The sequence below is a fragment of the Ornithorhynchus anatinus genome, chromosome 2, assembly GCF_004115215.2.
Source record: "Ornithorhynchus anatinus isolate Pmale09 chromosome 2, mOrnAna1.pri.v4, whole genome shotgun sequence".
In the NCBI taxonomy this organism is placed as follows: domain Eukaryota; kingdom Metazoa; phylum Chordata; class Mammalia; order Monotremata; family Ornithorhynchidae; genus Ornithorhynchus; species Ornithorhynchus anatinus.
Genome location: NC_041729.1, coordinates 24,293,207 through 24,320,808, shown reverse-complemented (window position 1 = coordinate 24,320,808; position 27,602 = coordinate 24,293,207). Strand labels below are relative to the sequence as shown.

Genomic DNA, 27,602 nt, shown 5'->3' with positions numbered 1-27,602 from the left:
GGGGCCCTCCTCTCCGAGGAAGCTCGCCGGGGCCCACTCTTCTGGGTCTATTGCGATAGGACAAGATGCTTTTCGTGCTGCTCCTGCAAAAGAGAAAGGAGCTGTTCACCCCCACTCCACTTCCCCTTTCCTGAGCCAAGATGCAGGCCCTAAAATGCCCCCCCACTCTCCCACCTCAGCAGGTCCTCTCGGCCCCGTGGCTTTTCGGTGGCGAGCTGGTTTTCTCTCAGTTGCTGGGGATTTTTTTTTTTTTTTTGCAAAGCTTGCCAACCTGTCAGCTGATGGACCTCATCACCCCATAGTGGCGCATGCAGCTTCCCCCCTTCCACCTCCGGCCCATCTCCATTCACATCCCTCCCTCTCCAACTGACCCCCAGCCCCCGACCCCCCAAAAGGGGGAGGGCGGCCTCCACCCCCCCGCCCCCAAATCCCACTCCCCCACCCCCTCGACTCCCCTCCGTCTTGCAGGCCCTGCAAATAGTCCTTTGTTTACATGCAATTCCTTACTCCGCGGAAGGAGGCCGGGGGAGTGCTGAGTTTTCACCAGCTGTTTCCCGCCTTGAAACAGACATCTGATCAGCTGCAAACACACACACACATACACACACGCACTGGGAGCCAGACCGGAGAGCGAGACCTCCCTCCACCACCCGGGACCGGCCTCCGATTTGATTTTTCGTTTTATTCCGCCCAAAGCATCGTTCCGACCCGGAGACCCGCGGACTTTGGCTTTTTAAAGAGGAGGAGGAGAGGGGGACTGGTGGGGGGGGGCAGCTCGCTATGGAGTATTTCATGGTGCCCGCTCAGAAGGTGCCCTCTTTGCAACATTTCAGGAAAACAGAGAAAGAAGTGATAGGAGGGCTCTGTAGGTGTGTACGAATTTATTTTTTTGGCTTTGTTTTTCTCTTTCTTGCTTTTTCTCTCTCCCCCCACCCCCATGGCGACTTCCAACCAGCCTGCTCGGGAGCATGTGCGTGGGGGGGGGGGGCATGTGTGTACGGGGGTGGGTGGGTGTATACGCATGTGTGCATGGGTGTGCATGGGTGTACGTGTGTGCATGGGACGGCATCTTCAACCGGCGGCCCCCCTGTCCTTTCTTGGCGGCCGGAGGCGAGGGGGGCTGCTTGCACCGCGTGCTCCCGCCGCCGCTGGGAACGGGGGGCTGCTGCTGCTGGATCGAAATGCGCAACCGGGGGTGCCCCCCCCCCCCCCCCGGGGCCTCCCCCCGCTACTTTCTTTTTTTTTTTTGTCTGTTGCAAAGCGAGGGAGCCGCGACGTTTGTAAATTGCAAACAGACCCACGTGGTTCTGCAGCAGCCCCGGCCATGCTTGGCGTGGGGCTGGTCGCCTTCTTCCCCCTCCCCCCCCCCCCCCGGCCGCTTCCTCCTCCTTCCTCCTCCTCCTCCCTTTCCCCTCCTCCGGGGCCGGAGCTTGTCCCCGGAAAGACGGCGGGCGCGTTAAAGGGAGGGAGGTGGGGGGAGGGGAAAGGGGGGAGAGGGGGATGGTTGTGCGCCGTCGGTCGGCGCGCGGGAGGTTACAATGCAGCCATGCTGCCGCCGCCCCCGTCGCCCCGCCGGCGGCCGGGCGGGCTGGGGAAGGCCCCCGGCCGGGCGGGGAGGCCTCGGACCGGCCCGACCCGACCCTCCCTTGCCCCCCAGGCCCTTTGGGGCGGCGTTAAAGGGAGAGGATGGCGGTGTTTTCCCCCAAAGGCCTGGACGTGACTCTGCAGCCCTCGTCGAGTAGGCGGATCTCCCGCGCGCGGACCCCTGGGAGTTGTAGTTCCCGCCGGGCCCGCGCGGCATGCTGGGAGATGGAGGCCAACCAGGACCACGCTTGGGGCACAAAGCGTGGCGAGGCCGGGTGGCCACCAGGGCCCTTGGCCAGCCTCGAGGCTCCGGGCCAGACCTCCCCTCCCCGTTCCCCCTCACCCCAGCCAGCCGGCGAAAGCTGGAGGGGCGGGGAACCTGGCCGTGAATTCCCTGGTACTCCAGCAGTGCACGTGGTAGGCGCCCAGCAGATAGCACCGCTGCTGAGGGTCTTTGCGAAGCGCCTGCGGTGTGCAGAGCACTCTTCGAAGCGCCGGGGGGGAGATGCAAGGTCATCAGGCCGTCCCACGTGGGGCTCCCCGGCTTCGTCCCCGTTTTAAAGAGGAGGGAACTGAGGCCCAGAGTAAGCGAAGGGACTTGCCCAAAGTCACCCAGCTGACAAGCGGGGGAGCCGGGATTAGAACTCGTGACCTCTGACTCCCAGGCTCGGCCTCTTGCCACGGAGCCACGCTGCTCAGCAGGCCGGGGTCTCACTCCCAGGATTTGGGGTGACCGGGGAGACTTGCTTGCTCAGACTCCCTGCTTGGAGCGATTCGGGGAGGCCTTGCCCACCGACCGTTGGGCATGGGGGGACCCCGGGGGAATGCCCTCCCCTCTCCGAGACCAATGCTGAGGCACCCCCGAAACTCAGTGGGAGATTTGGATGGGAGGTGGGGGGAGGTTCGTGGGCCTCCCTGGCTTCCTGGGCTCTCCCAAACGCTCAGTGTAATGCAGTGCACCTAGTAAGCGTTCAGCAAATACCATTAATTGGGCTCTCGGCCAGTGGGATCGGTGCAGGACTCCGGTGTCCCGAGTTGTGGGCTTGGAGTCCTATGCAGCCATGTGGCTGCGGCTGCCCGCCCTGCGGCACAAGTGGGCCTGGGAAGGCTGGAGGCCCTGGAAGGGGAGAGAGGGACGGACAGGGGGTTGCCCCCCCTCATTCAATAGTATTTATTGAGCGCTTACTATGTGCAGAGGACTGTACTGAGTGCTTGGAATGTACAATTCGGCAACAGAAATAATCCCTGCCCATTGATGGGCTACCTGCACATCGCAGAGATTTTGTTCCCCAGCACACCCCGATACCATCTGGATCCCCGAAATTGGACGCTTCCCCTCCCGAGGACAGTGGGGATGGGGTTGAAAAGACCAAAGAGGAAGGGAGGAAAACTTCCTGAGCTGCTCTCGGGGATGGGGGACATTGAAGTGACTCCACAAGCCCCTTCCTCAGCTCAGCCTAAGTTCAAAGTCAGGCAGTGGCTCTGGCCCCAAGTTCAGCTCACCAAAGTGGAGGCCCGGGTGCACCCTTGCGAACTGGTGCACCCTTGAGACTGGTGAGATTGCCTGGGGGCTTGCTAGCATACCCACTGTTGGCACTGAAGAACACTGAGCATCAGTGTCCCGACTCCATCCTAGTCAACTAATACCATGTATTTAGCAACTCCTCTGCGTGTACTGAGCACTGTACTAAGCAGACACAGTAAGGTTTCAATAAAATACCACTGATTGATTTCTTGGGAAAGTACAATAATACTAATAATAATTGTGGTATTTAAGCGCTTGCAATGTGCCAGGCACTGTTCCACGTGCTGGGTTGGATACCAGCAAATCAGGTTGGACCCAGTCCCTGTCCCACATGGGGCTCACAGTCTTAATACCCATTTTACAGATGAGGTAACTGAGGCAGGAAGAAGTGAAGTAACTTGCCCAAGGCCACCCAGCAGATAAGTGGCGGATCCGGGATTAGAATCTGTGACCTCTGATTCAGAGGCTCGTGTTCGATCCGCTACGCCACGCTAGAACTCAGAGTTGGTAGTCATGATCTCTGTCCTTGGAGCTTGCAATCTATCAGGAGAAACAGATGCTCTATTAATTTACAGGTAGGAAAGGGGATATGAACAAGAGCGAGTGGTTAAGAAATAGGATACGTGCAAAAGTGCTGTGGGAGGTGATGAGTTCCCAAAAGTCTAGGTGGCAGTTGGGGATATAGCCTAAAGAGAGTAGAAATTTAGTGGAGGAAGGCCTCCTGGAGGAGATGTGATTTCAGGAGGCCTTTGAAGATTGGGGGAATTTTGGTCGGATTTGGAGGGCACGGGGCAGGGGTTGGGGTTGGGAGAGTCAAGAACGAGATACAGTGAGCGCTAACCTCTCCAAACAAAACAAGAGTATGGACTTGCTGAAAGCCGTACGAATGGCCACCCTAGAATTCAGCTGGTCTGGGGCTGGATGGAGGGCTTTTAGGGAGAGGGATATTGATTGGTAAATGACTTAGTGTATAGAGCACCGGCCTGGGAGTCAGAAAGACCTGGATTCCAATCCCGACTCCGCCGCATATCTGTTGAGTGATCTGGGGCAATCTGGGCCTTAGTTCCTCACCTGTAAATTGGTATTAAGACAGTGAGCCCAGTTTGGGGCAGGGACTGTGTCCAATCCGATTAGCTTGTACCCACCTCAGCGCTTAGTACAGTGCCTGGCAAGTAGTAAATGCTTAACAGATACCACAGTTATTATTATTAAAGGGGTGTTTCTCCAAGCTGCCTCTGGGCTGGTGGCTCCCTAGACTGGAAGCTAGGGCTCCGTCTCTTGAGCTGATTGGGACCTCCCACCCTGGTATTAGCGCTTCCTCTTCTCCCAGGGTCTGCCTCTGTTCTTTGGCTGTTAATTACAGCTAGCCTGACCTTCATGATTGTGGGATAGATAGTAAGTGATGCTACAGACCCAGTGCTCCAACAAAGGTGTTTCTGTTCCAGAATGTGAGCTATTGCCTGCTTATTTTTTTTAATGGTATTGGTTAAGTACTAAAGAGCTGCAGTGGATACAGGTTAATCAGGTCGGACACAATCCCAGTGCCACATGAGTCTCGCGGGCCCAAGTAACTTTTGTAACTTTCAAATGGGGAAAGGGTTATTTAGAGAAGCATTGTGGCCTAATGGAAAGAGCACTTGCCTGGGAGTCAAAGGACGAGGCTTCTGATTCCAGCTCTGCCACTTACCTGCTTTGTGACCTTGGACAAGTCACATAATTTCTCGGTGCCTCAGTTCCCTCATCTGCTTCGTGGGGATTAAAAATCTGTTCTCCTACTTAGACAGGGGGCCCCATGCGAACCTTATTATCTTCTATCTACCCCAGCACTTAGTGCTTGACCTAGAGTGAGAGTGTTTAGCAAATACCCCAATTATTTATTGTTATTAGTAGGGAATGTGTCTACCAACTCTGTTGTATTGTACTCTACCAAGTGCCTATTAGAATGATCTGCATTCAGTAAACTCTCAATAAATACCTTTGCATGATTGATTCACATAAGATGGGGCACAGAGAGTCTCCACTAAGAAAGCAGACGGGGGTTAGGTTAGATGTAGAGTAACTCAATATTGAAATGGGCTGGAGAACAAAGCAGTGTGCAAGTCTTTTGAAAAATAGGATATGTAACCGTTGGCCTGGTGCAGTGTCCTGTCTGAAGGCAAAGAGATTAGTAGCCCCAGCAGTTTTTAGCTCTCTGATTCTAAATGATTTTCCTCTGGGTGACTGATTCACTAGGTCCTGTTTTCAGGTCTGCTTCTGAATTGCTGAGTAGCCTCTGCCAGCCCCTTCCCATCTCTCTGCCTCAGTCTCCTGTCCTCAGAGCTGACCAATCAGAATAGGATTCTGAGATTTTTGGCTTCCTTTGGTGGTTGGCCAGTGCAGTACAGGTAGAACGACCTTCTTCTCGCCCTCAAGTTTGAATTGGTCTGGTAGGATTCAGGAGTTTTCTCATTCTGGCCGTGTGCGCAGTGCAGCCCGTTGAGGGAATCTGGGGAGAAGTGAGTTACGGTCCTAGGATGGAGGCCCTTCTGAACTGGGCTGGAGCGCCCAGCCCAGGATTGGAAGTTGAAATAGTTTTGTGGCAATTGAGTACAGGAGCTGTTGAACTGAAACAGTAGGATGAACTTAATAATTATGATGGTATTTATCAAGCTCAATGTGATATAAGCGCTGGGATAGATACAAGCCAATCAGGTTGGACACAATCCATGTCCCTCATGGGGCTCACAGTCTTGATCCCCATTTTACAGATGAAGTAACTGAGGCACAGATAAGTGAAGTGACTGGCCCAAGGTCACACAGCAGACAGTTGTGATTTGAGGTGGGATTAGAACCCAGGTCCTTATGACTCCCAGACCCATGCTCTATCCACTAGGCCAAGCTTCCAAAGAAGAATGGTTCTCTAAATGGATGAACGGTGAAGAAGAGGGGGAAGAGTTGGAAGGGCCGGAAGAACAGAGAAGCAATCGCTCCATCATATATTTATTGAGCACTTATTGTGTGCAGCGCACTGTAGAAAGTGTGTGGGAGAGTACAGTGTAACAGGATTGGTAGACGCATTCCCTGTCCACAGTGAGCTTACCGTCTTGAGGGGGAGTAGAGTGTGACCTACTGGATAGAGCACAGGCCCGGGAGTCAGAAGGATTTGGGTTCTAATCCCTGCTCTGCCAGCTGCCTGCTGCAAAACCTTGGGCAAGTCACTTAACCTCTGTGCCTCAGTTACCTCAACTCTAAAATGGGGATTAAGACTGTGAGCCCCATGTGGGACACAGCATAGAATAAAGATTGTGGTACTTGTTAAGTGCTTACTATGCGCCAAGACTGTACTAAGCGCTGGTGTGGTTACAAGCAAATCGGGTTTGGACACAGTCCCTGTCCCACGTGGGGCTCACAGTCTCACTACCCATTTTACAGCTGAGGTAACAGAGGCCCAGAGAAGTTAAGTGACTTGCCCAAGGCCGCAGAGCCGGGATTAGGACCCATGAACTTCTGACTCCCAGGCCTGTGTAGATCCACTATACCATGCTGCTTCCCCATTATGCCATTCTGCTTCCCATGTTGAATGGGTCCAACCCGATTAGCTTGTGTTTACCCCAGTATTTGGCACATGGTAGGTGCAAATGCCACAAAAAATTGTGGGGGAGATGTCCTTGGGCAGGGAGCAGGCCGGGCCACTTGAGACCGTAGTTGAAGTGGGGAGAGAAGGGAGGCTCTTCCTCCCTTGACCATAGGGCAGGGTTATGCTGGGGGAAGTCACTCCTCATTTTGTTATTCTCCCAAGGGTTTAGTATGGTGATTTGCAGAAAGATCTGGGTTCTAATCCCAGCTCTGCCACATATCTACTATGTGACTTCAAATGTCACACTTTTTATTTTTAATGGTATTTGTTAAGGGTGTACTGTATGCCAGGCACTGTACTAAGCATTGCAGTCTTGCTCTGCTCCTGGGTGGGGAAGGGTCTGAACCTACCCTGCCCACCAGGCTTCTTTGTGAGTTCAGTTGTATTGAATTCTCTCCAGTGCTTAGTACAGTGCTCCATATACAGTATTAAGCACTCAGTTAATCTCATTGATTGGTGAAGCCTTTACTGAATTTGGTGATACTCTTCCCCTTCCTGTAATTTAATGTTTGTCTCCCCTGATAAATTGTAAGCTCCTTGAGGGCAAGATCCTGTCTACTTTTATTGTATTCTCCCAAGGACTTAGTACGGTGATCTGCAGAAGGATCTGGGTTCTAATCCCAGCTCTGCCACATATCTGCTATGTGACTTCGAACATCACACTTTTTTTTTTTAAATAGTATTAAGCATATGCCAGCACTGTACTAGGCACTGGGATAGATACAAGGTAATCCGGTTGTCCTACGTGGGGCGCATGGTTTTAATCCCCATTTTACAGATGAGGTAACTGAGGCACTGAAAAGTTAAACGATTTAGAGAAGTAGCTTGGCCTAGTGGATGGAGCATGGGCCTTGGAGTCAGAAGTCTCTGGGTTCTAACCACAGCTCCGCTACTTGTCTGCTGTACGACCTTAGGCCAAGTCACTTCACTTCTGTGCTTCAGTTACTCGTCTGTAAAATGGGGATTAAGACTGTGAGCCCCATGTGGGGCAGGGAACCCGATGAATTTATATCTACCCCAGCGCTTAGTACAGTGCCTGTCGCATAGTAAGTACTTAACAAATACCTTTGATGGAGAGAAGGCCACTGAAGAACAATATGCCGCCTTCCTGTGGCTTGGCCCGAGGGGTAGAGGAGTGGGAGGGAGCCTGTGGTGTTTTCTGCCTTTCTGTAGCCCCTGGCTCCAGGGGTGACTCAGATGGGGTGTCCTGAGGTCAGGTCGGGAGCACAAGACTTTCCCCAGCCTGGGGTTGGTTACTCAGTGAGTCTGTGACTGCCAGATTGGAAGTCTCGACGTCCAGCAGTCAATCAATAGCATTTATTGAGTACTGCCCTGTAAAGAGCACTGTACTAAGTGCTTGGGGCAGTACATTAATTTTGTGGTATTTAAGTGCTTACTATCTGCCAAGCACTGGGTTAAACACTGGGGCAGATAACAGGATCATCAGATTGGACAGAGTTCCCGTCCCACGTGGGACTCCTAGTCTAAGTGGGAGGGAGAGCAGGTATTTCTCATTTTTCAGTTGAGGAAAAGGAGGCCCAGGAAAGTGAAATGATTTGCTCAAGGTCACACAGAGAAGGCAAGCAGTGGAGCTCGGACTCTCCAACCCCAGCTCAAACCCCACCCCAGTATTGTTCTGCACAATCCCTGCCCTCAGGAGCTCACATCCTGAAAATAATTGTGGTATTTAAGTGCTTACTATGTGTCAAGCACTGGGGTAGATTGAAGATAATCAGGTCCCACCTGGAGCTCACAGTCTGAGGGAGAACAAGTTTTGGATCCCCATTTTGCCGGACGAGGGAACCGAGGCACAGAGAAGTGAAGTGACTTTCCCAAGGTCACATAGGCAAGTGCAGGGCCTGGGATTAGAACCCAGATTCTCTGACTCCCAGGCGCCTGCTCTTTCCAATAGGCCTCGCCACTTCTGCTTAGCAAACATTTCAGCTCTTTAAGCTGGAAGTCCTTGGGTCCGCTTTGTGTCTTAAGGAAGGATGGCAAAATCATTCGATTACCAAGTGCTTACTGTGTGCAGAGTTCAGTACAGCAGAGTTGATAGACATGTTCCCAGCCAATGGTGAGAAGCAGTGTGGTCAAGTGGATAAAGCACAAGCCTGGGAGTGAGAAGGACCTGAGTTCTATTACCGGCTCTGCCACTGGTCTGCTGTGTGACCTTGCGCAAGTCATTTAACTTCTCTTTGCCTCAGTTACCTCATCTGTAAAACGAGAATTAAGACTAAGAGCCCCACGTGGGGTATGGACTGTATCCAACCCGATTACCTTGTATTCGTTCAATCGTATGTACTTAGCACTTGGGAGAGTACAAAACAACATCTATCCCAGCGCTTAGAACAGTGCCTGGCACGTAGTAAGCTTTTAACAAATACAATAAAAGAAAAAATGAAGGCTGGAGCAGGCGTCCCCCTCCCCCTCACCGGCCTACACATCGGTTCTGGCTTCTGAAATGGGAGAATGGGAGGAGGAAGTGGGTATGATAGCTTTGTCAGCTCCTCCCTGGGGAGCTGCCCTGCTCCTGCCCCTGCCCTGCCCTGCCCCTGAACTCTGTCCCTGCCCCACTAAGGGTTCTCCAGCTGCCTTTGTGCCCGGGGAGCCACCTCCCTGGGCTTTGCCCCGGGGAGAAAGGCCCCTGAGAGATTCCTTCTTAGAAAGGAAAGGGAAAGGAACCAGCCTGGGGTCCCTCGGGGCTGTGGGGGCGAGTCCTTGCCTGTTTTTTTCCCTGCAGACCTGGACTTGGACGGAATTGCCAAACCCACATGGCCCTGGTGAGAAGAGCTTGGGGCTGAGAGCCAACCTGAGTTCTAGTCCCGGCTCTGCCACTTACCTGCTGTGCAACCTTGGGCAAGTTGCTTAACTGCTCTGTCCTTCAGTTTTCTTGTCTATAAAATGAGAATGAAATCCCCATTCTCCTCAGACAGTGAGCCCCTAGTAGGATAGGGTCAGTGTCTGACCTGATTTTATCGCATCTTCCCCAATGCTAAGGACACAGACTGAGTCCTCCCTTTCCCTCTGCCCCTCCTCCCCTCCCCATCCCCCTACTCCCTCCCTCTGCTCTACCTCTTCCCCTCCCCACAGCACTTGTGTATATTTGTATATATTATTTATTACTCTACTTTATTAGTGATGTGTATATATATCTGTGATTCTTTTTATTTATTTTGACAATAGTATTGATGCCTACTTGTTTTATTTTGCTGTCTGTCATCCCCCTTTTAGACTGTAAGCCCGTTATTGGGTAGGGATTGCCTCTATCTGTTGCCGAATTGTACATTCCGAGTGCGTAGTACAGTGCTCTGCACAAAGTAAGCACTCAGTAAATACGATTGAATGAATGAATGACAGTGTTAGCGTATATACTAGTTGGCCCTTGAGTGCTGTAGGGGTGAGAAGGATGAGGTGTCGGGGAGGCAGTGATCCTTCAGCCTTGTCATTTTGGTTGCGGTGCCAGCATGACCGGTGAAGCTTTTCCCCAGAGGCCTCCAGCAGAAGCCCTGGGAGGTGGCTCCCCAGGCACAAAGGCAGCTGGAGAATCCTTAGCAGGGCAGGGCAGGAGCAGGGCAGCTCCCCAGGTCACTGGACCTTCCTTTCCAGCCAACATCCCTTCTGCCTCTTTCCACGAGCGGCTGAAACTTGGCTGGGAAAGCGAGCTGGCCGGGGAAGTCTCTGGGTGGGGGGATGTTGGCCAGGGGGAGCCTGTTTTCTTTGTTGTTTTTTTAAGTGGCATTCGTTAAGCACTTACTATATGTCAGGCACTCTTCTAAGTGCTGGGGTAGATATAAGCTAATCAGGATGGACACAGTCCTTTTTCCATGAGGAGCTCACAGTCTCAATGCCCATTTTCCAGGTGAGGTAACTGAGGCACAGAGAAGTGAGGTGACTTACCCAAGGTCAAACAACAGACGGGGGGTGAAACGGGGACTAGAACCCAGGTCCTTCTTATTTTCAGGCCCAGGCTCTTTCCACTTGGTCACGTTTCTCAGCGTGCTGATGGGGGTAATGTGCTGGCTGGGAGTCTGGGGGGGAGGCATTGGGGGTGCTGGGGAGCAGAGGCTTCTGCCACCTGTAGCCCAAGCTCTGCTGGGTGAAACTGCGGTTGTTCCCGCCACCAATATCCCAGCTCCTTCCTTCCCCCACACACCGGCACCCTGTCACTTGGTTGAGGTGGGGGTGGGATTTTGGTCAAACATTGCTTAATGGCATCATTCAGCTCACCCCTCCACCCCACAGCCCACAGAGACAAGTCTGCACAGAAGCCCTCTGTAGGCCAGTGGCTGGGGGAGGTCTCTTTGGGCCTCTCTGGCTGAGTCCCCTCCCCTGGGCGAGGCAGGTACTGGCCAGGGGCAGAGAGAGGTCATGCCAAAGGGGCTGGAGAGCTCTGGGGGGGACCGGTGGGGGGCTCTTCCACTCTGGGTTGGGGAGGATGGGGAAAAGAGTCCACTTCGTGGGTGGGGAGAGCGTTTTCAGATAGTTCCACCCCCCACTTCCCAATTGTTGGTTCGGGGCTTCGGCTTCTGTTGGTTTGAGGAGTGGAGAGGAGACCCTCCCCCCTCCCCCACCCCGGCTCAGAGGTGAGGGACATGTGGCAGAATTCAGGAATTTCCTGGTCTTTAGACACAAGATTAAGAAAACGCCCCGTGTGGGCCAGGAGGGGGGAGGTGGGCCGTCTAGTTGGGACACCAGTGAACCCACCACCCTCTCTAGCGTCATCCCATTTGGTGCGCTCGGATCTTTGTAGGGGTGAGGAGGTGGTTTTGGGGTAAACATGGAGAAACAGAAGTTATTAGATTTGGGGCTTTTCTCCGTGTAATTTGTTTTCCCTTTCCTAGGCTGGTTCAGGAGTGATGTGGGCCCCAGTTGCAGAGAGAGAACCTGTCTCTTATCCATCTCCCACTTCTCCGCCTGGCGAGCTGGCCGTGCAGGTTCTCTCCTGATAGACAAAACCTTATTGAGGGCTTACTCTTCCCCCCTTCAAAGCCTTATTGAGGGCACCTCTCCTCCAAGAGGCCTTCCCCGACTAAGCCCCCATTTCCTCTTCTCCCACTTCCTTCCGCTTTGCCCTGACTTGCACCCTTTATTCATCCTCCCCATCCCAGCCCCACAGCACTTAGGTACCTATCTGTAATTTATTTACGGTCTGTCTCCCCTTCTAGATTCTGAGCTGGTTGTGGGCAGGGAATGTGTCTGTTACTGAGACTGTGAGTCCCACGTGGGACAGGGACTGTGTCCAACCCGATTTGCTTGTATCCATCCCAACACTTAGAACAGTGCCTGGTACTGAATAAGCACTTAACAAAATCTTACTAGGTGCTTATTAATATATTATTAGTATTATATTGTACTGTCCCCAACACTTAGTACAGTGCTCTGCACATAGTAAGTGCTCAATAAATACGATTAAACAAATTAGCCCAGAAAGCCGTGGGGGATTTGCCTGGAATCAGGGCTCTGGGCTTCCTGTGGAAGATGCCACTTCCAGGGTCCTAAGCGTGTGTGGTCCGAAAAGGCGGATTCTACCCCCAGCAACCCTTTGTGCCCCTTGAGGGTGGAGCCGTTGACTGGTCCGTTGGCTGATTCTGAGGGTGTGGAATCGGGGGACACTGGGCTTTGAGCGACCATGCCGGGTGGAAACTCTCACTGTTACCCAGAAAGAGGAATTGATTTTCCTCCTGGCGGCAGCGGGGGTCCGAGGGCTGAGCCCGGGAAGGTTGTTGGGCCGGCTGATCGAGCAGCCGGTATGTGTTGGGATAGAGATCTGGTGCATGGCTGGCTGCGTCCTTGGCCAGGGAGGACTGAGCACCTGAGTGGACTTCAGCCCTCTGTAGTAGGGGTCCAGGGAAGTTGAGGAGCTGCCCCTTGGGCTTGGTGGATGCCGGATCAGCACACCCCACAGGATTCTGGTCAGGATCCGGGCTGGGAATGAGGGAGCCAGGGGACTCAGGCTTAAGACGGTCCACCCTTGGGACTAGAGTCTGTTTGACCCATCCTTTCAGTCGTATTTGTGTGCAGAGCACTGTACTAAGCGCTTGGGAGAACACAATATTAGTAGACTCATTCCCCGCTCATCCAGGAGAGCTCTAATCCCAGATCCCCACGTGTCCCGTCCTGCCTCCAACTCGCTCCTCGGTTGATTGGTCAGTCAGTTGTATTGAGCCTTACTGTGTGCAGAACACTGTACTAAGTGCTTGGGAGTGTACAGTATAACACTAAAGATTCCCTACCCTCAACGAGCTTACAATCTATCTGGTCTGCCCCTTCTCTGGCCCTCAAGAGGGTGGGAGAATAATATAATAATAATTCTGGTATTAAACACTTACCTTGTGCTAGGCACTGTACTAAGCTCTGAGGTGGATACAAGCAAATTGGGTTTGATATGTCCCTGTCCCACGTAGGGCTCAGTCTCAATCCCCATTTTATAGATGAGGTAACTGAAGCACAGAGAAGTGAAGTGACTTGCCCAGGGTCATGCAGCAGACAAGTCGGGGAGCCGAGATTAGAACCTACGACCTTCTGATTCCCAGGCCCGGGCTCTGTCCACTACACCATGCTGCTTCTGTCCACTAACTCTGCCTCTGTCTAAGGAGCTCTGAGTGGGTGCAGTGGGATTTGGAGGTGGAGGTTGGGTGTGGAGTATTGGGCTCCAATGAAATGAATTTGGGGGACCTAGGTCCAGTTGGCTGCGGGAAGGGGGCGGGGGGACTCCGCACAGGGTGACCTTGCTGGGAAGCTACCCTAACCCCTTCTTCTCCCCCGAGCTCTGTGGTTGTGAAGGGTAGGACTTGTACCCAATATCTAGAGGGCCAGAGGGAGAGATTGGGTCGGGCCCCCGGGGAGAGGGGGAGAGGAGGCCGTGGGCAGCTCAGACCCCCCGTTCCCCCCTGATGCTCCCCCGGCCCCCAAGGCATGCGGTCTGGAAACTGATCTCCTGGCCAAGCTGCCAGATCACTGGAGGATGGAGCCCAGAGAGGGGGCTGGGCCGGAAGCAGGCGGGAGCTGTGGCTTTGGGTGGGGCGGGGCGGCCTCCGCTGGGAGCCCAGCATCTGGAAGCCATCAGTTGGGGGGTGGGGGTGGGTGGGAGGGGGCTCGAAGAGGGAGGCAAACAGAGGAGGAGTGGGGCCCGGCCCCCTCATCCCGGGCCACACACATGCTGTCCCCACTGTGTCCGTGGCAGAGGAACTCACTGGCTCCTGACTGTTGTCTCGGCTGCAGGAGGCGAGAGGAGGGAGGAACCCCTGCTGCCTGCCAGGCTCATCCGCTTCCAGCTGCCCTCCGCCCCAGAGAGCCCCTCCCCGCTCTCCCTCCCCTCCCCTCCCCGGCCTGGGCCTGGGCCTGGGCCTGGCCTTTTCATTGCCGAGTGACCGTAAGGGATGCTGGGACTTTGGCTTCTCAGGGCTGGAAACATCCTTATTAGCGCAAGACCCTTTCCCTCCAGGTGCAGCCAATCCCAGAGCTGGGCAGGTGGACTTGAGGGACACGACCGGACTTCCTGGAGGTCCGGGAATATTGGGCCCAGTCTCGGGGCAAGGAGCAGCGAGGTCCTGGGAAAGAGCCCGGAGTGAGGAGTCGGAGGATTTGGGTTTTGCTGCCACCTCTGCCGCTAGCCTCCTGGGTGACTGTGGGCAAGTCACTTCACTTCTCTGTGGCTCAGTTTCCTCATTTGTAAAATGGGGATTCAATTCCTGTTCTCCCTCTTCCTCAGACTGTGAGCCTCATGTGGGACATGCACTGTTACCAAGTCGATGATTTGTTTCTATCCCAGTGTTTCAGACAGCATTTGACACAACTTAATGAATACTAACATCATCATTGTTATTACTATTAACAACTATTATTATGTATGGAGAGCAGATGGACCATGCAGGGAAGTTCCAGGAGGGGAATGAGGTGCGGCTGGGGATTAGAGGAGAGTTTCGCTCCTCTTCCTGTCACATTATCTAGGGTTGATGTTCCCTTCATAGTTACTTTGAGCAGCGGCTTGCCAATGTATGTTCCCTGTTTCAGAGCTGGAATCTTATTTTAGTGTAGCCTGATGGATGGTGCCTCACCCTAGCCTCCAGGGCCTGGGATAGGAGGGTTCAGTTGCAGCAGTGGGGATTCGGGTCAGACCTTGGGAAGACTGCCCTCGTGAGGAGGTTCTGACCTGCCACCTTCTGAGAGATGAGGAGAAAGTCCTTTTCCGAGTTGGGCCCTGGTGTGGGCCTGCCTGGAGACAGGGGCTTGGACAAAACGACCTTGTGTGGAACTGGCTGACCCCTTGGCCTCCTGTCCTCTCCTCCTGCAGCCTGGCCAACATCCCGCTCACCCCGGAGACCCAGCGGGACCAGGAGCGGCGGATACGCAGGGAGATTGCCAACAGCAACGAGCGGCGGCGCATGCAGAGCATCAACGCTGGCTTCCAGTCCTTGAAAACCCTCATCCCCCACACGGATGGAGAGAAGCTCAGCAAGGTGAGCCCCCGACCCGCCTCCTGGGGTGGGGGGAACCTGTCAGGAGGCATCGGAGAGCAGGTCTGCAACAGGCCAGATGGAAGCTAAGACTAGATGTGCCCACTTTATCAGTCTGTTGAGCCCCTGCTGGGCAGAGCGTGGCGCTAAATGCCAGAGTTAGAAGAGGACGAGAATGGTCTGGTGGAGAGAACCCAGGTCTGGGAGTCAGAAGGACCTGGATTCTAATCCTGGCTCTGCCACTTGTCAGCTATGTAACCTTAGGGAAATCACTTCACTTCTTTGTGCCTCAGTTACCTCCTTTATAAAATGGGACAGTGAGCCACACATGGGACAGGGACTGTGACCATTCTGATTACCTCGTATCTATTCCAGCACCCAGTACAGTGCCTGGCATGTAGTAAGAGCTTAACAAATACCATTTTGTAAAAAGCAAACCACCACACCTGCCCTCACGATCTTGTGGAAGGAGACAAAGACAGAAGGAACAAGGGCTTAAAGTAGTGGAACAGGAAAGACTATTCGCAAAGAGAGTGCAGAAGTGCCGGGGAGATGGTTGGGATGGTGTAATTGGGCAGAACAATTAAATCAAAGGGAAGACCCACTCTCCTCTGAAAATGAGGAGAGTTCTGTTCTGGAGGCGTCGAAGGCAGGAGGAAGGGTGTGAGCCAAGGGTTGGAGGTGGGGAAGTCAAGAATGAGGTACAAGAGGAAGATGAACCACAGAAGAGTGAGAGTGCAAGCTAGAATGAAATGAGAGAAAAGAGTGGGTGAGTAAGAGGGAGAATAGCTGATGAAGTGCCTTAAAGCCCATGGTTAGGGAATTTGGGCTTGATGTGGAGAGGAATGGGCAGCCAAGGAAGGTTTTGTGAGGAGTCACAGCGTCGTCTAGCGGAAAGAGCCTGGGCCTGTGTTCTGGTCCCGGCTCAGCCTCTTGTCTGCTACATGACCCTGGACAAATCACTTCTTCTCTGTGCCTCAGCTACCTCATTTGCAAAATGGGGGTAAGATGTGAGCCCCATGTGGGGCAGGGCCTGTGTCCCACCTAATTAGCTTGTATCTACCCCAGTGCTTAGTACAGTGCCTGGCACCTAAAAAGTGCTTCACAAATACCATTAGGAAAAACAGAGTGGGGAGACGTATGGCAGGGCTATGTCTCAAGAACCACCTGGGCATCGGAGTGAAGTGTGGGCAGGGGCTGGGGAGGCAGGCGAGGAAGCTGATGGGAGTCCTGGAGCGGGAGTGGCCGGCCCAGCCTGGCACAGGAGACTCTGGGGGGACCCTCTGTGCATCTCAACAGGAAATGAAAACCAGGCCAGTAAGCAATTATGTTGAAGCCAACAGCTGGAGCCCTTTTAGCGAAAGGACTGCATCCCTAAGGGCTGGGAGAGGGGGCTCGGGGAACTTGGTTTTTGTGTGCCAGGTCCCTGAGGGAGCTGGGGGGTGCATTGGGGCCTGCGGGGGGTGCGGGGGGAGTGCTGGACAGACAGGGGTGCCCGGCCTATGCTGTAAGCTGTCTCCATCCTGGCAGGCGGCCATCCTCCAACAGACGGCAGAGTACATCTTCTCTCTGGAGCAGGAAAAGACTCGGCTACTGCAGCAGAACACACAGCTCAAGCGCTTCATTCAGGTATCCGTTCCCTCCCTTCCCATTATATCTGTAATGGTATTGATGTTTGTCTCCCCCCTCTAGAATGTGGGCAGGGAATGTGTCTCTTAAATTGTACTCTCCCAAGTGCTTAGTACAGTGCTCTGCACACAGTAAGTGCTTGATAAATACGATTGGATGAATTAATGAATGAATCCCTCACTGCCAGTGCCAACCTGGGAGTGTGGAGGGCCCTGTGGGGGCCAGGCACCCTCGGCTCTGTGGTGGTGGGGCAGAAAGGGCCCACCAGAGGCCCAGGGGCTAGCAGTAAGCACTTGGACAAGGGGAGCGACCAGCCCCCTCCCCAGTGTTCTGCAGTGCTGGTGGCTCCCCGCTCTCCTCTGGCCTGAAGCAGAGATGGGCTGGGGCTCTGCTGGCTGGGAGACCCCAGGGGACCTAGGTGCCATCTCTGGCCAATTAACCCTTGCCCAGCAGTCATGGATCGGTGGTCTCTTTGGGGTGGAGCCCCCGGTCCTCTGCTCCTTGAGGGATGGGTGCTTTAATCAATCACATGTAAGGGAACGTGTCTACCAACTCTGTTGTATTATACTGTCCCAAACGCTTAGAGCAATGCTCTGCACACAGCTTACCGACTGAGCGCTTACTGCATGCGTTCTGAGCGCTTGGGAGAGTACGGTATAACCGAGTTGCCAGACGTATTGGCGGCCCACAACGACCTTACAGTCTAAAGCTGCAGTCTAGCCTTACCTCCCCCCAGCCGGGGAAGTGTTAGAGGACCCCCTGACCCTCCACCCTGTCGGGCCCCCAGGAGCTGAGTGGCTCATCTCCCAAGCGGCGGCGGGCCGAGGACAAGGACGAAGGCATCGGCTCGCCGGACATCTGGGAGGACGAGAAGGCGGAGGACTTGCGGCGGGAGATGATCGAGCTGCGGCAGCAGCTGGATAAGGAGCGCTCGGTCCGCATGATGCTGGAGGAGCAGGTGAGGGTGGCCAGGAAGGTGGCCAGGAGGGGAGGCCAGCGGGTGGCCGGCCGGGCCCCGATCGGCGCCCTCTGGTGGCCAGAGGGAAACGGTGCAGCCGCCTGCAGGCCTCTGGCGCCCTCTGGTGGAAGCCTGAGGGGAGCGTCCTCTGGTTCCAGGCAGTGGGGAGGGGAGAGGCGTCTCTCAGCACCTAAGTGCAATTTTGAAAGTTTGCTCGTTCTTTGACCTAGAGTGAGAAATCATTTCCTTATTGGTAGTTTTTTTTTTTAATCTCCCTAAGCCTCCTGGCAGGTGGGGGCGAGGGGAGGATGGCTTGGTAAGCGACAGGAAGCAGGGTGGCTTAGTGGAAGGAGTACGGGCCTGGGAGTTAGAGGACCTGGATTCTAATCCCCGTTCTGCCACTTAACTGCTGGTTGACCTTGTCGCTCGAGTCACTTAATTTCCACTGGCCCTCAGTACCCTGATCTAAAAAATGGGGGTTCAGTGCCTCTTCTCCCTCCTACTCAGCTTGTGAGCCCCTTGTGGGGACCTGATTATCTTATATCTACCCCAGCAAGGAATACAGTGCTTGATGCACAATAAGCGCTTTATCAAATAGCACAGTTAGAATTATTATCATTATTAATGGCAACTATTGATTTATTTTTTGGGGTGATGAGGCACTTTTTAAAAAAAGTGGTATTTAAGTGCTTACTATGTGACAGGCACTGATCTAAGCATGGAGTAGATACAGAGTAATCCGGTTGGACTCAGTCCATGTCCCATATGGGGCTCAAAGTCTTAAACCCTACTCTACAGGTAAGGTTTGCAGGGCCACCCTGGGGATTGATGGGGTCTGCTGGAGCGATGTGGGGGTTAGGGGACCGGGGCAGAGGGTTGTTGTCAGGGCAGGAGTCCAGGGCGGAGAAGACTGTTGACTGAAAGTCACTGGATTTTGGGGGTTAGAGCCCCCTACGTAGTCACTGAGCCGGGCTCCCCCGCCATGGCCTGCAGGTGCGCTCTCTGGAGGCCCACATGTACCCTGAAAAGCTGAAGGTGATCGCTCAGCAGGTGCAGCTGCAGCAGCAGCAGGAGCAGGTGAGATTGCTGCACCAAGAGAAGCTGGAGCGTGAGCAGCAGCTCCGGACGCAGGTGAGAGCGCCTGACCGCTTACCTCAGTCCCCCCAACCCTATCCTGCCCGGCAGGAGCTGGGTGTGAGGTGGAGGCAGTGCTCTTGGCCCCTGGGGAGGAGGCTGGTGGGTGGGTTCACTGGCTGTCTCAGAGGGTCCCAGTCGGCCCAGCTCCCACTCCAGGCCATGGGGCCTCACTGACTGTAGAGAGGAGAAAAGTGGGGTGGGAGAGAGGGGTGTGAGGCTTGATGCTTTCCCTTCTCCTTCTGGCGGTGGGTGGGCTTGGGAAATGTGGGCAGGAGGTCTAAGGGTCCCTACACTCCGTCTGGCCCGCAGCTCCTGCCCACCCACGGGCCCGCACCCACCCACCACCCCACGGTGATTGTGCCGGCCCCCCCACCCCCACCGTCCCATCACGTCAACGTCGTCACCATGGGTCCCTCCTCTGTCATCAACTCCGTCTCCACTTCCCGGCAGAACCTGGACACCATCGTGCAGGTAACAGGCGGACGGGTGGGGATCCTGGTCTCCTAAGAGGAGGGAGGTGCTTGATGGCGAGGGAGGGAGAGAGGGGCTCTTCCAGCATCCCAAACAGTCAGCTAACCATTATGTAACGTCAGTCTGCTCCAGTAATGTCCACCGTCCACAGTCCCAGCCTCGATGCCCGGGGGAGGGGGAGGGTGGAAGGGTCCAGGGCCGCCTGTCCCTGTTGCCAGGCCTGGATCCAGACCCTGTGGGTGAAGGTCAGGATCCGAATTCATTAGTGGTCGACTTTGGCACGGCCGGGCCAGAGGGCCTCGGCGGATCGGGCTGCGTGGGTCCAAGTTGGGTGGAGGCTGGGCTGGGGGGAGGACTAGCCTCATGGCGAATGGGAGACTCCTAGGCTGGGGGCTTGGATGGAGCTGTGTGTGTGTGTCCCTCGGCCAGGCGATCCAGCACATCGAGGGCACGCAGCACGAGAAGCAGCGGCGGCAGGAGGAGCAGGAGGAGCAGCGACGTGCCGTGATTGTCAAACCGGGGCGGGCGTGCGCCGAGGCCCCCGCCTCCGACACGGCCTCCGACTCCTCCGAGCCCGAGGACAGCGACGACGCCATGGACCAGAGCAAGGAGGACCTGGGCGGGGAAGCGGAGCTCCCCTGACCCCCCTCGCGCCCCCTCCCCCACACCCCAGGGCCGGGCCGGGCAGTGCTGCAGCGGGGAGGGAGGGAGGAGCACGCGGGCTCTGATGAGAGATTTTTAAAAAATTACAATGTCATTTGGGTCTCTTTTATGACCTCTTTTTCAATACTGTAACTCAGCCTTTTAAGAGAAACCGATACCAACTCGCCCAGCGGGGAGACCGGGTTGGGGGGCCGGGCTGGGGCCGGGGCGGGGGCAGGGGGAGCTGTGCCATCCACGCAGCCGGAGGGGTCCCCGAGGTGGGGCGGAAAGGGGCCGGGGAGGGAGTCTGGCAGCGGGAGGGGGGACTTGGGTCAGCAGGAGGGACACACACACACACACACACACACCCCCGCCGCTGGGCACCCCCACCCTTTCCCCTGCGAGCCATCGTTTTCCATATAATTTAAAAAAAGGTTCCTTCCCCCGTCCCACCCTGCCCTGCTCTCCCCTGGGCCGGGAACACTGACTCCCTCTCTGTCCCCCTTCGCCCATTCCCCCCCTTCCCTTCCTCGATTTCCCCCTCCTCCCCCCTTTAAGCACTTAACTGGGTTTGGGGCCCTTGGGACAGGTCGGGCTGAGCCGGCTCTTGGGGTCCCGGCCTCTGTGGAGCTTCTTGCTTTGGGTGTTGGGTGTTCCCGCCCCCAGCCTTGCTCGGCACTAGGGTTAGTTGCCCCTCTTCTCCACCCCCTAACTCCACCCCAGTTTCCTAGGCCTTCACCCCCAGATCCCCTTCTCCAGCCACAACCGTCTTTTTTGTTTTGTTTTGTTTTTGGGGTTTTTTGTTTTCTTTTTTTTCTTTTTTCTTTTTTTTTTTTGGTTTTGTCTGTTGTTGTTTTTTACAATTTTGAGGTCTTTGTGTTCCGGGAGAAGCTATTATATTTTGTTAAGAAAGTGAAAAAAAAAAACCGAAGAGGCCTCTGTGCCTTTGTAAAGAAACAAAATAAAGTTTGTACTTTGTTTTTTAGACTTCCTGCGTCCTGAAGTCCCTCTGCCCCGAGCGGGGAAGGGGAGGGGAGGGAGGGACCGGCATGGGTCCTTCGTTTGACCCAATCTGCTGAGGCCTGGAGGTCAGGAAGGAGGGCTGAGAGGAGGCTGAGACTCCCCTCAGCACTCCTAATAAGAAGAATCATTGTGGTATTTAAGCGCTTACTATGTGCCAAGCACTGTACTAAGGGCTGGAGTAATCCCAGTTTCGCCATTTGTCTGCTATGTGACCTTGGGTAAGTCACTTCTCTGTGCCTCAGTTACCTCATCTGTAAAATGGGGATTAAGACTGTGAGCTCCACTTGGGACAGGAACCCTCTCCAACCTGATTTGCTGGTATCTACCCCAGCGCTTAGTACAGTGCCTGGCACATGGTAAGATCTTAACAAATACCACAATTATTATATAAGATAATCAGGTTGGTCATGGTCCTTGTCCCACCTGAGGCTCCCAGTCGAATGGGGAGAGAGAATTTGGTAATAAATGCCCATTTACCGTTGAGGATACTGAAACCCAGAGAAGCAGTATGGCCTAGTGGCTAGAGTACAGTCCTGGGAGTCAGAAGGACCTTGGTTCTAATCTTGACTCTTCCACTTATCCGCTGTGTGACCTTGAGCAAATCATTTCACTTTTCTGTGCCCCAGTTATCTGTAAAATGGTGATGAAGACTTCTTAGCCCTATGTGGGATATGGACTGTGTCCAACCCGATTAGTTAGTATCTACCCCAGTGCTTAATACAGTGCCTGGTACATAGTAAATGTGTAATGAATACCTTTAAAAAAAAAAAATGACTTGCCCGAGGTCACCCAGAAACTAAATGTCAGAGTTGGGATTAGACTCCTGGTCCTCTCACTCCCAGGCCTATGCTCTTTTCTTTTTAGGCCATGCTGCTTTCTGGTGGGGTGGTGGAGAGAAAAATGGGAGAACTGAGGGCCCCTCCCCGCTCCAAGTTGCTAGGAGTTGGTGGATCAAAGGGGAGGGACAGGAGGAGGTTTGAATCCAGAAAGCCAATCCCTCAGCACTGGACAGCTGACTTCAGGAGGCATCCTGTAGTGTGAGTTGTCCTCTCCCCCTCCTCCCACGCCCCTTGTTTATCTGTGTGTGTGTGTGTCTCAAACACACACACACACACACCACCCCCCTCACCCCCCCACCCCCCAAGTGCCTTCGCTCCTCCCGTGGGCAACTTCCATTTTTAGGTAGCCTGTGCGGTCCAGGCCTCTAGATCAGTCATTTCTTTGCTAACAAAATAGTTGTGTTGTTGAGAAACCTTGTATACTGGGGACTACGATGGAGAAGTGACGATGGTATTTGTAAGGGCTTATTATGTGCCAGGCACTTTACTAAGCACTGGGATGGATACAAGCAAATCAAGTTGGACACGATCCCTGTCCCATGTGGGGCTCACATTCTCAATCCTCATTTTACAGATGGGGTAACTGAGGCACAGATGAGTGAAGTGAGTTGTCCAAGGTCACCCAGCAAGTCACTTCACTTCTCTGTGCAACTCACTTCACTTATCTGTGCCTCAGTTACCTCATCTATATAATGGGGACTGGGACTGTGTCCAACCTGATTTGTTTGTATCCACCCCAGTGCTTAGCACATAGCCTGGCACATAGTAAGCACTTAACAAATACCACTATTATTAATCTCAGCTCTGCTACTTGCCTGGTCTGTGACTTTGGTCTGGGCCTCAGTTCCCTCATCTGTAAAGTTGGGGATAAGATACCTGTTTTCCCCTCCTCCCTAAACTGTGAGCCACATGTAGGACAGGGACTGTGTTCTACCTGATAATCTTGTATCTACCCCAATGCTTAATTCAGTGCTTGGCACATAGTAAGCACTAACAGATATTATTATTAGATATTAAGATCAGGGAAGAAACTCCCTTGCCCAGCTAGGGGAAGTGTGGCCTAGGAGAAAGCACATGGGCCTGGGAGTCAGAGAACCTGGGTTCTAATCCCAGCTCTACCACCTACCTGTTATGTGACCTTGGGCAAGTCACTTAATTTTGTCTGTGCCTCGGTTACCGTATCTGTAAAAGGAGGATGAGACTGTGAGCCCCATGTGGGATAGGGACTGTGTCCAGTCTGACCACCTTGTATTTACCCCAGTAAGCGCTTAACAAATGCCATTACTATTAGGAGCCCCAGGGCTGGAGTGACCACTAATGGGAGAATCAGAGCAGGAGGCATGTGATGTCACACATGCCATGCCAAGCACACGGCATACTGTGGTGAGGCCACACGTCCTGTTTTACAGAAGTGTGCTGGGCTTGCTTGAGCAGAAATGTTTTCTTCAGGAAGACCCTCATCCCCCTGGGCTCTAAGCCAGTGTGTCCCTTGCCTGGGACCCCCTGCACATGGCGGGTGCCTCTGAGCTACAAGACACTGGGGTTCAGTCAGCCTCCATCCAAGCCTCCAGCCCCTTCCAATGGGACCAGCTGACGCAGGCCTCCTGCGGGCTGAGTAATAATAATAATTGTGGTATTTGTTAAATGCTCACTGTGTGCCAGGCACTGTACTAAGGACTGGGGTGGATACAAGCAAATTAGGTAGGACATGGTCTCTGTCCCACACGGGATTCACAGTCTCAATTTCCATTTTACAGGTGAAGTAACTGAGGCCCAGAGAAGTGAAGTGACCTGCCCAAGGTCCCACAGCAGGCAAGTGGTGGAATGGGGATTAGAACCCATGACCTCTGACTCCCAGTCCTGTGCTCTATCCATTACACCATGCTGCTTCTCTAGCCACGGGGAGCCGGGACAGGGGCTGAGTGGCACTGCTCCTGGGAGCGGGGCCTCTACCTCAGCTTGCTCTACCCTAAGCTGGTATCTAGTAGAAATAATAATAATAATTGTGGTATTTAAGTGAAGCACTGTTCTGAACACTGTAGTTGCAAGGAAATCAGGTTGGACACAGTCCCTGTCCCAAATGGGGCTCACGGTCTTAATCTCCACTTTACAGAGGAGGTAACTGAGGCCAGGAGAAGTGAAGTGACTTGCTCAAGGTCACAGAGCAGACATGTGGCAGAGCCGGGGTTAGAACCCATGCCCTGACTCCTAAGCCCGTGCTCCTTCCACTAAGCCACGTTGCTTCCCTGTTCCTCAGGGATGGGGGAGGTGGAATGGGGTGGGTGGGGAGGCGGACAGGAGGAGCACTGTGGCCTGACTCTCTCTGCTCCCCTTTGCTTCCACCCTGCAGGGTGGTCCCTGGCTTTGCTCCAGCCCCCTGGTCCTTCCAGAAGGGCATATTCTACCTCGCTTCCTCCGGGCTCCTCCCTCCTATCTTGGGCCTAGGAGTGCAAGGGGATGTCTGCACCCGGTTTCTGTCCCTCCAGCTTCTCCCTGGGTCAGCAACATATTTTGGCTCTTCTGCGGGCGAGCTGACGCGGGGCTGGGGATGGAAGGGCCCAACATCAAGATTTTCCGAGTTGGGCTGACCCTTCCTAACCTAGCAGGGAGGTGGACAGGAGAGGGAGGGGCAGAGGCTGGGGTTATTTCCCTTGGGGAGGGGTGGGAGGGGTGGGAGATTAACCGTACCTCATGCAGATTTAAAGAAGCAGCATGGTGTAATGGATAGAGCACCATCCTGAGAGTCAGAAGCACCCAAGTTTTAATCCCGGCTTTGCCACTTCTCTGCTGAGTGACCTTTGGCAAGTTGCTTCACTTCCTCTGTGCCTCAGTTCTCTCGTCTATAAAATGGGGATTGAGACTATGAGCCTAACGTGGGACAAGGACTCTGTCCAACCGATTGGGCTGCATATACCCCAGCACTTAGTACAGTGCCTGGCACAAAGTAAGTGCTTAACAAATACTACAGTTATCATTATTATTTGTTTATCAGGATCAAGACAATTCATCCTTGCCCCATGTGGATTCCGACTGCAACCCTGCCCCTTCTCTTCTTGGTTTTGGTTCCTGGTCCTTTCCTTTTCCCTCCCATGTTTTCTCAGCCTTCTTTCCTCTCTGGCTTCCGTTTTTCATGCTTACTCTGTTGCTGTTTCCCTGTCAGTCAATCAGGGAGAAGCAGCGTGGCTCAGTGGAAAGAGCACAGGCTTGGGAGTCAGAGGTAGTGGGTTCTAATCCCGGCTTTGCCACTTATCAGCTGGGTGACTTTGGGCAAGTCCCTTAACTTCTCTGTGCCTCAGTTACCTCATCTGTTAAAATGGGGATTAAGACTGTGAGCCCCACGTGGGACAACCTTGTATCTACCCAGCACTTAGAACAATGCTTGGCAAATAGTAAGCGCTTAACAAATACCAAAATTATTATTTATCCTCCCCAGTGCTTAGTACAGTGCCTGGCACATAATAAGGGCTTAACAAGTACCATCATCATCATCAGTCGTATTTAATGAGAGCTTACTGTGTGCAAAGTACTATACTAAGCGCTTAGGAAAGTACAATATAACAATACAACATTCCCTGCCTACAACGAGCTTACAACCTAGAGGGGGACACCGACATTAATACAAATAAATTTACCGATATGTATATAAATGCCGGGTGGCCTGGGGCAGTGGTGAATAAAGGGAGCAAGTCAAGGCGAAGCAGAAGGGAGTGGGAGAAGAGGAAAGGAGGGCTTAGTCAAGGAAGGCCTCTTGGAGGAGAAGTGCCTTCAATAAGGCTTTGAAGGGGAAGAGAGTAATTGTCAGAGATGAGGAGGGAGGGTGTTCCAGGCCAGAGGCAGGATGTGGGTCAGAAGTCAGTGGCGAGATAGTTGAGATTGAGGTACAGTGGGAAGGCTGGTGTTAGAGGAGTGAAGTGTGCGGGCTGGATTGTAGTAGGCAAGTACAAGGAGGGGGAGGAGGGGGCCTGTAGCAGCTCTCCCCTCTCCTCCCCAGCTCCGCTGAGTCGCAAATTTGCAACAGTGATTGACAAGAGCTGGTGCTGACTCAGCGAGAGGGCCTGGTTGTGAGGGGCGGGTGTGATGCGGGGCAGGTGCGGGGAGCTGGCAGCTGCAGCAGAGGCTGGGGCTTCCCGGAGCTCCCTCTCTTTCCTCGGCCCAAGGCCACAGTGGGGAGAGGTTGTCCACTCTTCCAGGTGCCCAAGCTGGGGGACAGAGGAAACTCCTGGACCCACGGGACCCAATTAATGGTATTTTTTAAACGCTTACTGTGCGCAGAGCATGGTACTAAGCTTTTGGGAGAGTACTAGAACACTCTCCCTCAAATCTGACAGTCAATTACTCCTCCCTCCTTTCAAAGCCTTATTGAAGGCATATCTCCTCCAAGAGGCCTTCCCAGACTAAGCTCCACTTTTCCTCATCTCCCACTCCCTTCTGCGTCACCTGACTTGGTCCCTTTGCTCTTCACCCCGCTCCCCTCTCTTACCCCACAGCACGTATGTACATATCTGTCATTTTACTTATTTGTATTGATGTCTGTCCCCCGCACTTCAGACTGTGACCTCATTGTGGGCAGGGAATGTCACTGTTGTTATATTGTTGTTTTTGTTGTAATAGAGAAGCAGCGTGGCTTAGTGGAAAGAGCCCTGGCTTGGGAGTCAGAAGTCATCAGTTCTACTCCCAGCTCTGCCACTTATCAGCTGTGTGACTTTGGGCAAGTCACTTAACTTCTCTGTGCCTCAGTTCCCTCATCTGTAAAATGGGGATTATGACTGTGAGCCCTGCGTGGTACACCCTGATTACCTTGTATCTACCCCAGCAATGCTTGGCATATAGTAAGAGCTTAACAAATCCCACCATTATTATTATTATTCTACTTTCCCAAGTGCTTAGTACAGTGCTCTGCACCTGGTAAGTGCTTAATAAATAAGATTGAATGAATGAATGAATAGAATTTAGTAGACATGATCCCTGTCCACAAGGAGTTTACAGTCTGGGGGGCGGGGGGGTGTGCTTATATGAAAGATGATTTCTCTGTCTTCCTTGTTCCTCCTCCCGAAGCTGGCTGATGGACTCACCCCATTCCCCCACCCCCGGCAAACCTGGCCCCCAACTGCGGGGCGCCGCCTTCCTGGCCGGGTGCTCGGCCCCGACAGAGGGGGAGGAGGAGGAAGCACGTGGAAGATGGTCCCTTCGGCTGGAGAGCTGGCTTGGATCAGCCTGTGTATTTAATTAGCTGCCTGCCAGGCCCTGGAGAGCACATTGGCCTTGAGTGGCGCCCCTGTGACCGCGGCCGTCCAGTCCCATTTCGACGAGTGCCCAGATTCTCAGAGTCAGTTCTGCTTCCACAGCACCTGCAGATTCTTGGTTCAGGAGGACAAGTCGGCATGTGTGAGCCACTCGGGGTTCGTGGGAGTGCGGTGTGAGCACGCAGGCCCGCTGGTCGTGGTGACGGCCATGCAGAAGAAGCAGACCATCACCGCCCTGCTTGTGGTGTCCGCTGGGGCCTCCATTACCCTGGCATTCACACAATCAGTGTCTACTACGTTTGTGTGTCTGTGCTGATGATAGTAAGTATCCTTATATAGTGAGTGTCCTCAAGTATGTCTGCTGGTACAGTGACTGTCCTCATGAGAAGCAGCCTCGCGTAGTGAATAGAACCTGGGCCTAGAAGTCAGAAGGTCATGGGTTCTAATCCCAGCTCTGCCACTTGTCTCTTGTGTGACCT

The 27,602-nt window shown here is 53.8% G+C and overlaps 1 protein-coding gene across 4 annotated transcripts; it reads left to right on the top strand.

Moving 5' to 3' along the window:
- The first annotated feature begins 506 nt into the window (after positions 1-506).
- On the top strand, positions 507-20,071 carry TFAP4 (transcription factor AP-4). 4 transcript variants are annotated; one of them, XM_029082478.2, is made up of 7 exons: positions 507-869; positions 15,019-15,184; positions 16,712-16,810; positions 17,598-17,768; positions 18,819-18,899; positions 19,215-19,376; positions 19,806-20,071. In XM_029082478.2, exons 1-7 carry the CDS (start codon positions 781-783, stop codon positions 20,016-20,018), a joined length of 981 nt encoding a protein of 326 aa, XP_028938311.1. In that variant the 5' UTR covers positions 507-780; the 3' UTR covers positions 20,019-20,071. The 4 variants fall into 4 exon arrangements, with proteins under 4 accessions (XP_028938311.1, XP_028938304.1, XP_028938297.1 ...); XM_029082471.2 differs by having other exon boundaries at positions 18,816-18,899; XM_029082464.2 differs by having other exon boundaries at positions 508-869; positions 18,762-18,899; positions 19,806-20,070.
- The last annotated feature ends 7,531 nt before the right edge of the window (positions 20,072-27,602 follow it).